The 13,327-nt window shown below is 41.2% G+C and overlaps 1 protein-coding gene across 1 annotated transcript in view; it reads left to right on the forward strand.

Moving 5' to 3' along the window:
• The window catches only part of HIBCH (3-hydroxyisobutyryl-CoA hydrolase), a 267,813-nt gene that overhangs the window by 229,864 nt on the left and 24,622 nt on the right, over window positions 1-13,327 (forward strand). The window contains exon 11 of the mRNA XM_075829922.1: window positions 148-229. Within this exon, the coding sequence (XP_075686037.1) occupies window positions 148-229 (82 nt within the window). The remainder of the gene's footprint in view (window positions 1-147; window positions 230-13,327) is intronic.

The raw sequence follows: 13,327 nt of genomic DNA on the forward strand, positions 1-13,327 counted from the left end.
GGCCATGCCCGCAATCGCGGGCCGTGATTGCGGGCACTGTCGTGTGCATGGGGCCTGAGAGAGAAAAAACATTCTCAATAATAACAGGTGTTGAACCCCAGGCCCCAGCTTTCATTACACTCATTCATTTATTTTTGTTATCCACAGTCTGTTTTCAGCAAACAGTGTTGAAGAAATCTTTGAAAACTTGAAGAAAGATGGTTCAACTTTTGCACAACAACAGCTCAAGGTGAGAAATGTAACCTTTACACCCAAAAATAAGAGTTTTAAATGGACACAAACTCCATTATTTATCGTATTTTATTTGCGCTCTGTTCAGGAAAGGACGTTTGTAAAAACCGGCATAAATACTTAAAATAATTCCCCCTTTTTTTAAAATTATATTTCCAAAGTATAACATTTTGTTGCATATATTTGCGCAAAAATGTGCGAGTTTTCACTCACTTTTCAAAAGTGTTGAGAAAAATGGGCAGTACACACAGATTTTATATAATTTACTCTAGAAATAGAGGGCACCAAATTTATTAAACCACATGCGCCTTTTAATATATTTGGTGCATTTTACTTCAATGCTCTTCTATTTAAGACGCGTTTAAAAGACAGTTATTAAATCTCCCCCAATATGTTTGTTTTCAAATGGCACTGACTGATCTTCTGGTGTCCATTCTGCTGATCTTATTTTCTCCCAGTTATCGCCTTTCTAGAATTGACACATATTACTTTTGGAATCAATGTTGAATTTTTCCCTGAATTTTTCTGTGGATTCCGACGGAATCAATAGCGCAGTCGACTCCGCTATTGATTCCGTCGTTAAAACGGAAACCTGCCGGAATGGTGACGAACGGAAACCATTAGCGATGTTTCCGTTACCATTGATATCAATGGTGACTGAAACGGAAGCTGCGGTTTCACTTTCCGTTGCGGGGTTCACCCGACGGAAACCTCCGACGGAACCCCGGAACGGAAAGCGAACGGTGATGTGAACAGGCCCTAACATTTATATATTGAAAACCGCAGAGAAGGGCGAACATTTAAAAAAAAAAAGTTTTTTCTACTTTTAACTCCAACATGGAACATATGTGTGCAGTATATTGTATAAATGTTATTAACCCCTTAGTGACCACCAATACGCCTTTTCACGGCGGTCACTAAGGGGCCTTAGGCTAGGCCGTCGCCTTTTCACGGCGGCCCAGTCTAAGTCCTAATGTCTAATGACAGCAGGGCTCCTGCTCCAATGGCCGCGATCTAATTTTACTTTGATGGCGGCCGTTTAAGCCGTTAAAATGCTGAGGTCAATAGTGACCGCGGCATTTAACTTGTTTACAGAGGGAGGCAGCCCGCAAATGAAATCGCGGGCCACCGATGTGGTGCCATGGCAGCCGGGGTCCTGATAAAAGCCCCCAGGTCTGCCCTGGGCATATGCCTATTAGTACGTGCCAGAGGCACTGACAGGCAATAATGCTTTGGTATACTAAGTATACCAAAGCATTATAGCAGTGTTCTAAATATCGCATAGTAAAGTTCCCTAGTGGGACTAAAAAAAGAAGTAAGTAATGTGAAATAAAAATTATTAATAAAAATGACAGTAAAAAAATAAGACAATTTTTTCCATAAAAAGTGGTTTTATTTAGTAAAAGTGTAATAAATAAATAAAAGTATACATACAGTATATAGTATCTCTGCAACCGTAATCACCCAAACATTAAAGTTAATATGTAATTTAAACCGCAAGACGAACACCGTAAAAAAAAACGCAAAAAACAATGGCAAAATTGCGATTTTTTTTTCCATTGCCCCCCCAAAAAGTCATAACAGTACTAATCAAAACTAAGTCTCGTCCTGCAAAAAACAAGCCCTCATTTCACTACATTTGACGGAAAAAGAAAAAAATTATGGCTCTTGGAAAGCAACGATGCAAAAACAATATTTTTTTAGTTCCAACGTTTTTTTATTGTGCAAAAGACGTATAACATAAAAACCTATACATATGTGGTATCGTCGTAATCCTAACGCCCCGTAGAATAAAGGTAACGTGATATTTACGCCGCATAGTGAACGGCGTGAATTTAAAACACATAGAAAAAAAAAACTGAAATTCCGCTATTCTATTTCCCCCCCCAAAAAAGTTAATAAAAGTTAATCAAAAAATTATATGTACCTCAAAACATTTTTCATGGCACCATTTATTGTACCGCATAATGTACTGGAAATCTGAAAAAAAAAATATTTGTGGGGTGAAATGGGCAAAAAAAAGCGATTACACCATTTTTTGGGGGTTTTGTTTTTATGGCGTCTATTAGGCGGTTAAAACAACATATTCACCTTATTCTACAGGTTGATACAATTACGGCAATACCAAATATATATGTTTTGTTTTATGTTTTACGACTTTTAAAAAAAGTTTTATGTCGCCATATTTTAAGAGCCATAACTTATTTTTCCATCAATTTAGAGGTGCGAGGGCTTAAATTTTGCGGGGCGAGCAGTCGTTTTCACCGATACTTTTTATTGCTTTTTTCTGGAGAGCTGAGGTGACCAAAAAACAGCAATTTGCATGTTTTATATATATATATATAAATATATATATATATGTATATTTATTTATTTTTTACTTCGTTCACCGAGCTGGTTAAACAACGCTATAATTTGGTATTTCGGACTTCTACGGACGCGGCGATAGCTGTTATGTTAACTTTTATTTTTTTTAACATTGCTTTAGGGAAAAAATGGGAATAGGGGGGTTTTTTATTTATTTTTGAAACATTTTAAAAATCTTTATTGAACTGTTTTTTACTTTTTATTAGTCCCCCCGTCCCCCCTAGGGGACTTGAAGCAGCGATGCATGATATACTGCAATACTAATGTCTTGCAGTATATCGTTATTCTGACAGTCTCCTTTGAAGCCCTGCCGTAGGGGAGTACAAGGATGGCAGACCTGCGGGCCTCTATTAGGCCCCCAGGCTGTCACAACAACCACTGTAAATGGCCGATCGTGCCGTGGCGGTGGAGGGGGGGCGCGATGGCGTGTTTGAGGGGGTGCCCACTGATTTTAACAATTTAAATGCCGCGGTTGCGATTGACCGTGGCATTTAAGGTGTTAAACGGGCGAAATCAAAGTGATCTTTGATTCCGCCTGTTGCAGTGAGGTTTTGGCTGTGTGACACAGCCGTCACCCGCTGTGTATGAAGCGAGCTCAGCCAGTGGGCCCGCTCCATACTTCCACTTAACAACAGCCGCGTACCAGTACATGACATGTCGTTAAGGGGTTAAAAAATTTATCTAGGTGTGTGATCACTTTTTTAACCCCATAGATTCTTTGCAGAGCCCTATGGAAACCTGGTGTGAAAAATAACATTTTAAATTTGTTCACAAATGCCTCATTTATGGGACAGATTTTTCAGACACAGGGGTAAAGAAAAGCACCTCAACATTTATTGGGCTATTTGTTCTGAGTTCACAAATACCCCCCAAAGTGGACCAAATATGTTGTGTGGACACATGGCAGTGCCTGGAAGTGAAAGAGCAGCCTTAGATTTTCAGTGCCCAAGTTTTGCATGATTGGTTCAACAGGCCCATTTGATTTTGAAAGAGACTCTGAGCCCCCACAATGGTGGAAAAAAAAACCCCAGTAATGTTCCCATCTCGAAAACTACACCCCTGACAGAATTTACCTATGGGTGTGATTTTTTTTTTTACCTCATATTTATTTTGCAGAAATCTGGCGTGAAAAATTACATTTTTAATTTTTTCACAAATTCCTCATTTAAAGGACAGATTTTCAGACACAGAGCATGCAAGTGAAGAAAAGCACCTCAATATTTATTAGGCCATTTCTTCTGTGTTTAGAAATAACCCCAAATTGGCCCTAATCTGCTGCTGCTGTGCATATGGCAGGGCCAGAAAGTATTGGAACACCACAAGAATTTTGAGGCCTTATTTTACTTGGATGATTTTTGGGCACATGTTATGTTTGCATAGGCATACAAAATTGTGCAGCCACTACACCATATTACAAATCCTAGGTACTAATCTAGAGGTATAATGAGAATTTTTAGCTTTGTTATGGGGGATGTTCAGAGTCAAATTTCTAAATGGTGAAATGGTAATGATAAATGAAAGGAACAGTAATTGTAAATGAACGGGAGAGATGAAAATAAAATTTAGTACTCCAAAGAGGTGTGGTATATGCGGAAGTACTTTATATACAGTCCGGAGTGGGAGGGACAGGTGTCGCGCTGGTGTGTGGTGTCGTTTTTTATGCCTCTTCTGGCACAGACACGACAATTTTTTCTGGGGACGGCGTTTTTTCTCTCTGGACGGCACTTCACCAGGAAAGTGCTGCCCTGGAACTATCCTGGGGACATCACTTGCAAAGGTAGAACTTTCTTCTACTTCTTCCACATTACCAAAGGGATTTGATTACCTTCTCTTGGTATTCCAGTTATGTCCCTGCATGACCAGTGCAATACATCCTTTTTGTCCCTGTATTTAAAAAAAAAAAAAGTACTTCTTCACTATGGAGTGACATGTTCTCTCCAATCTGCAGGGTTTGACTCAGAAGGGTCTTTGGGAGGTGCTTTTGATTTTTGCGGATCGTCCCAAACGCCACAGTTTTTTGCTCCCTTGACCAGTTGTCAAGGTACAGGTGGTACCCCTGATGAAACTATGGGTGCAGAAGGTGCCACACCAATCCTCCCTGTTTTGGTCGGGCTGAGGGACAGTTTGTGGGCTCAATTTCACTGTCCCTCCCGTCATAAATGTAAAAATTGTGTGTGTAGCCCCACTCGGACTCACACAACGTATACATTTTTATGCCCTACCTGGCACGCTTGTTGAGCAAATACTGCCTAAATTTCACCCCCCCCCCCCTGCTTGAAATGCACCAGGGACTTGTCAATGGCAATTTGTTGTCTAGGGGCCTATGAGGTGGAACATTTTTTGGCCAAAATAGAAATAAGGGGTCTAATTTTGTAAAGTCAGGCGAAATTGGGATCATCCTGGGGGGCAGTGGGAATTATAATTAATAAATTTTTTAATTGACGCAAAGCAAGCCGTGGGTTTTGTAGTGTGCTACAAGGAGCGGTGGTAGAGCACCAAAAACCATTCCATCAAAATCTGCGCTCCAAAATCCAAATGGCGCTCTTTCTCTTCTGAGCCCTGCTGTGTGTCCAAACAGCTTATTGCCGCATATGGGGTATTCCATAATCGCGAGAAATGGCTTCACAAATGTTGGGGTGTTTTTTCTCCTTTATTCCTTGAAAATCTTCTATGTTTTTTTCAGAAAAAAAAGTAGATTTTCATTTTCACAGACTAATTCTAATTAATTTAGCAAAAAACGTGTGGGGTAAAAATACTAACTATACGCCTAGATGAATTCCTTGATGGGTGTAGTTTGCAAAATGGGGTCACTTTTGGGTGGTTTCCACAGTTTTGGCACCACAAGACCTATTCACTCCTGACATGGTACGTAAAATATATTTTTTATTACAAATGAATTTCGGCAAAAAAATTAAATTTATACATTTAACCTACTTTGCTTTTATTACTCTGAAACACCTAAAGAGTTAAGAAACTTTCTGACTGCTGTTTTGAGTACTTCGACGGGGTGACGTTTTTAAAAAGGGGTCATCTGTGGGGGTTTCTAATATATAAGGCCCTCAAAGCCACTTCAGAACTGTACAGGTTCATAAAAAAATAGGTTTTGTAAATTTTCTTGAAAATGTGAGAAATTGCTGCTAAAGTTCTAAGCCTTGTAACATCCTAGAAAATTAAAAAGATGTTCAAAAAACGATGCCAAGCTAAAGACATATGGGAAATGTTAACTAGTAACTATTTTGTGTGTTATTACTATCTATAAGGGGATACATTTAAATTTAGAAAAATGCTAATTTTTGCTTATTTTCTCTAGATTTTGGTGTTTTTCACAAATAAATACTGAATTTATCGACCAAATTTTATCACTAACACAAAGTCCAATACGTCACGAGAAAACAATCTCAGAATCGCTTGCATAGGTAAAAGCATTCCAAAGTTATTACCACATAAAGTGACAAATGTCAGATTTGAAAAATCGGCTGCGTCTACCAGGCCATAACAGGCTGTGTCCTGAAGGGGTTAAACACTTGGGCAACCCTTCTAAATCCTTTCACATGCATTATACTCCACTTTCCTACAGCTAATCTAATATTAGACATAGGAAACAGTAAGGGAAAGAGTATACTCTTGGTTTACTGTTTATATAAAGTGGATCTGTCACCAGATTTCACAATACAAACGGCATACATTATTAAATAGCTCTCTTAGACCTGATGAAGCTGTTCTAATTACTTTGAAAATGTATTTCAGAATGACTGTATAATCCTTTTTGAAAGTTTTTCCACTGGACATTAAAATAAGCTAATTATAAATCCAGCTAGAAACTGGACTCATAATATGCTCATTTTATGCTCACTCTACCACTCTGTTACTGATCCCGATGGCAGATATATCCTTGTTACAGGCTTTATTATGGATGACTCCGTTACAATTGTTTATATTTTTACACCCCCAAACCCAATCAGAATACTTTCCTTCTTCATTTGTCTGACACAGCTAAGGCACACCCATATTAAGTGATCTTTGTATGCAGCGATTCTAATTGTACATTAGATCCGAAGCTGGACAGCTCCTCCCTCCCCTAGTCACTAACCGCCCAACTAGCTTAAAGGAACAGTGTCACCAAAAAACACCGCGCAGGCCTGGGAGGATGGCGCTCAAACCTTTTTATAGCCCAGGGTGCTCTGCGAGCTTTGGCTTCTTAAAGGAACAGTGTCATCACAAATTATTTTTTTATATGTTAAAGATGTTAGTTCTTTATTAAAAACGTTTATATTCATTTGTGTGTTTGTGTTTTACTTTTTCTTATTTTTACACTTTTTCTTCCCTATGGGTGCTGCCATTTTTTGTTCCATTTCTGTGTGTGTCGATTAACGACACATACAGACATGGAATACGGCAGCCACAGTCCCATAGGGACTGCGAACTGCTCCCGTCCCATTGACTTCAGTGTACGGCGTCTGTGTGGGAACTGCACATGCGCCGCTCCCACACAGTCCAATTCGAAATTGGCGCCGTCCGGCGCCATTATCCTGTGGACCGGAAGTCGCGGCCGGACAGTAATATTACTACTTCCGGTCGCGGCTTCCGGATTTGTGCACTTGGACCAGCGGCAGCAAACGGAGCGGACGGGCCGGAGGGAGCCGCGGCGGCAGGAGCAGGTAAGAGATTTCAATGTATGTTCGTGTTTGTGTGTGTTTACTACTGTATGTAAACCTACTACACTGTGTGTTAGCTCAAAAAATGTCGACACACAGTGTAGGAGGTTACACCGTTCAAACCCCTCGTTTATCCCGGCACTAGCCAGGATAAAGGAGGGGGGGATGCTGAGAGCTCACTAGAGCGAGGGCTTTTTACCCAATTTTGCAAAGCTGCAATTTTGGGGATAGCTCCATCTAGTGACCAAAAATGGGTAGTATTATAAATTAGAATTAATTTATAATATTTCCTGACTCGTGAAAAAAATAAAAAAAATTTGAACAATGTTTAATCACCCACACACTAAATGTTTAATTTAAAAAAAACAAACATGTTTTTCTGGCAACACATTCCCTTTAAGTCTGGACTGAGCTCGTGAGCGCACCCTGGTGGTCACTGTGGAACAGGACGGCCGTATGTGCAGACATCTCTGGAGAGAAGGGAGTCGACTGGATGGAAGGAGTTCGTGGTCAGTGACCACGGACGTTACAGCCCTGTGACCATTCACTTTTATCTAATTTATTCAACGTCCCCCCTTCCCCAACTCGCTTCTCAATTATTTTTTATTGAGTCATGACGAAGTGGTATCCTACCTAGAAAAGTCGTATTCTGAATTTTTTACTTTCATTGCCACATCTGCTTCCTCTTCTATTTCTCTTTGCGAAGCACATAAAGCAGTCCTTCGGGGCATCCGTGTGCTCTACTATTTCCGTGTGCTTCCTATCCCTCTGTCTGGCTACTATCTCAAAACTTTGGTTTCTATCCTATCTCAAAACTTTACAGAGGCTAATATTGAAGTGGAAAAATTATGCCATTTAAAAATACAACACATCCACAAAAGAAAGCCCTCATACGGAAATGTTGATGGAAAAATGTATACGATATGTCTCTCAGAACTCAATTGTGCAAATTATGGGCCAAACATATTTATTTTGCCAGCAGTTTCTTACATAAAACCCACGTCCTAAAACAGAAGAGTTGATGTTTTAGGGCCTTCTGCTGCATACAGCGCTAATGAAGAAGCCAAAGATTAGGTAATACTGGAGTCCAGATTTTTGTACTAAACCCCGATTTGACAGTTAGACATGGTCCATGGTAAAAAAAAAAAAAAAGCTAGGTCCCATTTATGTCCCCATATAGAAGTTAGGCCCCCTGTTTGGCCACCATATATGCAGTGCCCTCTGTAGATAATGCCACAGTGCCCTCTGTAGATAATGCCACAGTGCCCTCTGTAGATAGTGCCACAGTGCCCTCTGTAGATAGTGCCACAGTGCCCTCTGTAGATAGTGCCACAGTGCCCTCTGTAGATAGTGCCACAGTGCCCTCTGTAGATAGTGCCACAGTGCCCCCATTAGATAGTGCCACAGTGCCCCCATTAGATAGTGCCACAGTGCCCCCATTAGATAGTGCCACTATTAGATAGTGCCACAGTGCCCCCATTAGCTAGTGCCACCCCCCTGTAGATAGTGCCACACATGCGCCCCCTGTAGATAGTGCCACACACATGCCCCCTGTAGATAGTGTCACACACGTGCCCCCTGTAGATAGTGCCACACACGTGCCCCCTGTAGATAGTGCCACACATGCGCCCCCCTGTAGATAGTGCCACACACGCACCCCCTGTAGTTTGTGGCACACACATGCCCCTCCCTGTAGATAGTAGCACACATGCCCCCTGTAGATAGTGCCACACACAACCCCTCTTTAGATAGCGCCACACACGCTGTTCCTCCATGTAGATAGCGCTACACCCCCTCCCTGTAGATAGCACCATTGGGGCTCCCTGTAGAATTGGAATCCCTACCCAGAGCGTTACCGACGCTCTGGTTGGGGATTCCTCTCTTGGAGGAGCCCATCATGTCACTTTCCATATATGGATAGTGACGTGAGGGGCTGCTCCGGGAGCTAAATCCTCGTACATAGCGTCGGCGACGCTCTGGCCCGGGATTTCGTTTTTGGAGGAGCCCCTGACGTCACTGTCCATATATGGACAGGGATGTCAGGGGAGCCCCTAGGAGCGGAATCTCTGGCCAGAGTGGCAGCAACAGTCTTGGGGGATTTCGCTCCTAGACAGGGGCTCCCTCTAGGACCGGAATCCCCAGGAAGAGCGTCGGTTACACCCAGCCGGGGGATTCCGATTCTGGATGAGCCCCTGACGTCACTGTCTGTATATTGATAGTGACGTCAGGCACTTCCCCAGAAACTAAATCCGGACGAGAGCATTGGCAACACCAAAACGTCATAGTCTCCGCTCGAAGCACGATCCCCTGTGTTGAACCAGGGCAACAATTTCCCATAGAAGTTTCAAAAACTGCAAAGAAGGAAAGGACCCAAAAAACTTTCAACGTGTGTTCCAAAAGGAGGATAAGAAAGGAGACCATTTATCAGTGTGACACCTGTCCTGAAAACCTGGCCTGTGCATAAAAGATTGCTTCAAAGCGTACCACACATCCATGGATTATTATTTTGTTATTTTCCCCATTATCATAACACATTATTATTCCCTTATAAACTCTGCAAAGCATACATATGCCCGCACATTCTACATTCTTCTTCAGTGACACAAGCTGAGCACAACATATGTGGCACTGATATGGTATATCTGTGGAAAAATTGAAATTTTACTCTGCAACATCCATTGCGCACAAATGTCTGCAAAACATCTGTGGGGTCAAGATGCTCACTACACTTCTAGATGAATTCCTCGAGGGGTGTAGTTTCCAAAATGGGGTCACTGATATGAGGTGTCCACTCTATTGGTACTGAGGGGCTCTGCAAATGAAAAACTGCACCTGAAAACCATTCCAGCAAAATCTGCATTCCAAAAAACAAATTGCGCTCCTTACCTTATATTTCCATAATCATGAGAAATTGCTAAATACATTGAAGGGTTGTTTTACACCTATATTTTTGGGGAAAATAAAACTTTTTGAACTGATACTACATATTATTTTTAAAAAAAATTCACACCCCAATTTTAATAAAATCCCCAAAACACCTGTGGGGTCAAAAAGATCACTACACCACTAGATGTATTCCTTGAGGGGAACAGTTTCCAAAATGTTGTCACTAGGGGCTTCCCACTGTACTGGTAATGCAAATGCAACATTGCGCTGAAAAACAATTTCAGCAAAATCTGTGCTCCAAAACCCAAATAGCGCTTCTTCCATGTTGAGCCCTGCCGTGTGTCCAAACTTCAGTTTACAACCACATATGGGGTATTGCCATACTCGACACAAAATTGGGGTGCTTTTTCTTCGATATTCCTTGTGAAAATAAAAATGAGCGAAAGCTACAAATTCTTTGAAAATAATATTTTTTTTATTTTTAAGGTCCAATTCTAATAAATTCTATGAAACACCTGTAGAGACAAAATACTCACTACACCCCTAGATGAATTCCTTGAGTGGTGTAGTTTACAAAATGTGGCCTTTTTGTTAATTATGACTGGAAAACATCCTAAAAAAAAAGGAAGCCCCAAAATCCACGATGTTCTCCTTCTACTTTGAAGCCTGTTTTTTTAGACTTTAAAGAGGCTCTGTCACCAGATTTTGCAACCCCTATCTGCTATTGCAGCAGATAGGCGCTGCAATGTAGATTACAGTAACGTTTTTATTTTTTAAAATCGCATGCGGGGATTGGCTGGCCGGACGCCGCATCACTGCTAGGTGGGAGGGACATTATTTACTTATGTCCGGCGTTCGTCCAGCTCGTGTGCAACCAGCTGACTAGTGTCGTGCATGAGCCAGGTGAATGCAGAGCACGCAATAGGTGCTCACCGGCTGTTAGGTGTTTAACTATAACAATGTGATCCCTGATGATGCAGTCCGTAAACTGGGGGTGCAGAAATGCGTAGGGACGCGATTCTACTGGCATATGTGACCAGGACATCATACCATAATAAATAAGAAGGGGGAGCGACACGTTGGTACTAGAGGTGCACACAGGTGTGTGCTAGATTTTTGTACCCCCCTCTCTGGTCACTTTGCTTACGCCTGTTTAGTAATCTGGCTATTTAGCCTTTGTTTTAGTGTTTTGACACACCTCAATAAAATTCAATTTTTAATCGTTCATACAGGCAGTGATACTATTTGAATTTAAAGTGAACAAAAACCGCATATATATTGCTGCAATAGCTAGTTGCATTGTGTAATATTCATTCAAGTAGCACACTAGGGCCACATATGGGATATTTCTAAAAACTGCAGAATCACGGTTATAAAGATTGAGTTGTGTTTCTGTTAACACATGCTGTGTTTGTCAGTATAATAAACAACATAGAGAGGATAGGAAACTGCAAAACTAATGAGAGGCTGTATAATGACATAGGTATCAGCTATTAAAAAACCAAATTCTAGTCAGTTAATAAGAAAATCAGGAGGAATACAATGAGGTATTGCTTTGTTATAAAAAAAATCTCCCCACAGTAGAAAATTAAAATGCATGGCAAAATCTAAAACAGCTGTACGACAATTTTGCTGGAGAAAGTAGAAAACTCACCTAGATCCATACGAGAAAGTAACTTATATAGACAGGGTAATAAATCAGAGACCCAGATAGGATACTTTAAAGAGGCTCTGTCACCAGATTTTGCAGCCCCTATCTGCTATTGCAGCAGATAGGCGCTGCAATGTAGATTACAGTAACGTTTTTATTTTTAAAAAACGAGCATTTTTGGCCAAGTTATGACCATTTTTGTAGTTATGCAAATGAGGCTTGCAAAAGTCCAAGTGGGTGTGTTTAAAAGTAAAAGTCCAAGTGGGCGTGTATTAGGTGCGTACATCGGGGCGTTTTTAATACTTTAACTAGCTGGGCGCTCTGATGAGAAGTATCATCCACTTCTCTTCAGAACGCCCAGCTTCTGGCAGTGCAGACACAGCCGTGTTCTCGAGAGATCACGCTGTGACGTCACTCACAGGTCCTGCATCGTGTCAGACGAGCGAGGACACCGGCACCAGAGGCTTCAGTTGATTCTGCAGCAGCATCGGCGTTTGCAGGTAAGTCCATGTAGCTACTTACCTGCAAACGCTGATGCTGCTGCAGAATCAACTGAAGCCTCTGGTGCCGGTGTCCTCGCTCGTCTGACACGATGCAGGACCTGTGAGTGACGTCACAGCGTGATCTCTCGAGAACACGCTGTGTCTGCACTGCCAGAAGCTGGGCGTTCTGAAGAGAAGTGGATGATACTTCTCATCAGAGCGCCCAGCTAGTAAAAGTATTAAAAACGCCCCGATGTACGCACCTAATACACGCCCACTTGGACTTTTACTTTTAAACACACCCACTTGGACTTTTGCAAGCCTCATTTGCATAACTACAAAAATGGTCATAACTTGGCCAAAAATGCTCGTTTTTAAAAAATAAAAACGTTACTGTAATCTACATTGCAGCGCCTATCTGCTGCAATAGCAGATAGGGGTTGCAAAATCTGGTGACAGAGCCTCTTTAAGCATTCTCTAATTGATATGCATTTCTATACAAAGGAGAAAACACGGACAGGGCAAAGACAACTAAATTTTTGGATAATCTATCTATACCAAAACTGCAAGAAAATCAATTAACAATAATCTGATCACCATTAACAATAAATTAAGTGGTTGAAGAAATACAGGCATTCCCTATGGGAAATGCCCCAGATAGATATTTGGTGGAGTTTTTAAAGATTATTACCTTTGCAAATATGGCATATATTGTGGTTGTTCCTAAGAAGGACAATGACCCTCTGATATTGGAGTCATAGTGCCCAAGATTTCTCATAAATCAGGATATAAAGATGCTTTTAAAAATACTTGCAAATAGGCTTTCCTTGTTTCTGCCAGAGATATCAGAAGATCAAGCAGGTTTTGCTTAAAACAGATCTGGAACTAAAAAGATCGAGAAAAACTCTGGCGGTCCTTGACTGTGCCAGTTCCAGGACACTAGAATGCAGAAAATCTGTGATCATATCTTTTAATTCCGAAAAAGGGTTCGATTAAAATTTCCTAGGACTGGCTGTCTGTGGTACTCCAGGGTATTGGGCTCGAGTATTCGAGCA

The sequence above is a fragment of the Rhinoderma darwinii genome, chromosome 6 (assembly GCF_050947455.1).
Source record: "Rhinoderma darwinii isolate aRhiDar2 chromosome 6, aRhiDar2.hap1, whole genome shotgun sequence".
Taxonomy (NCBI): domain Eukaryota; kingdom Metazoa; phylum Chordata; class Amphibia; order Anura; family Rhinodermatidae; genus Rhinoderma; species Rhinoderma darwinii.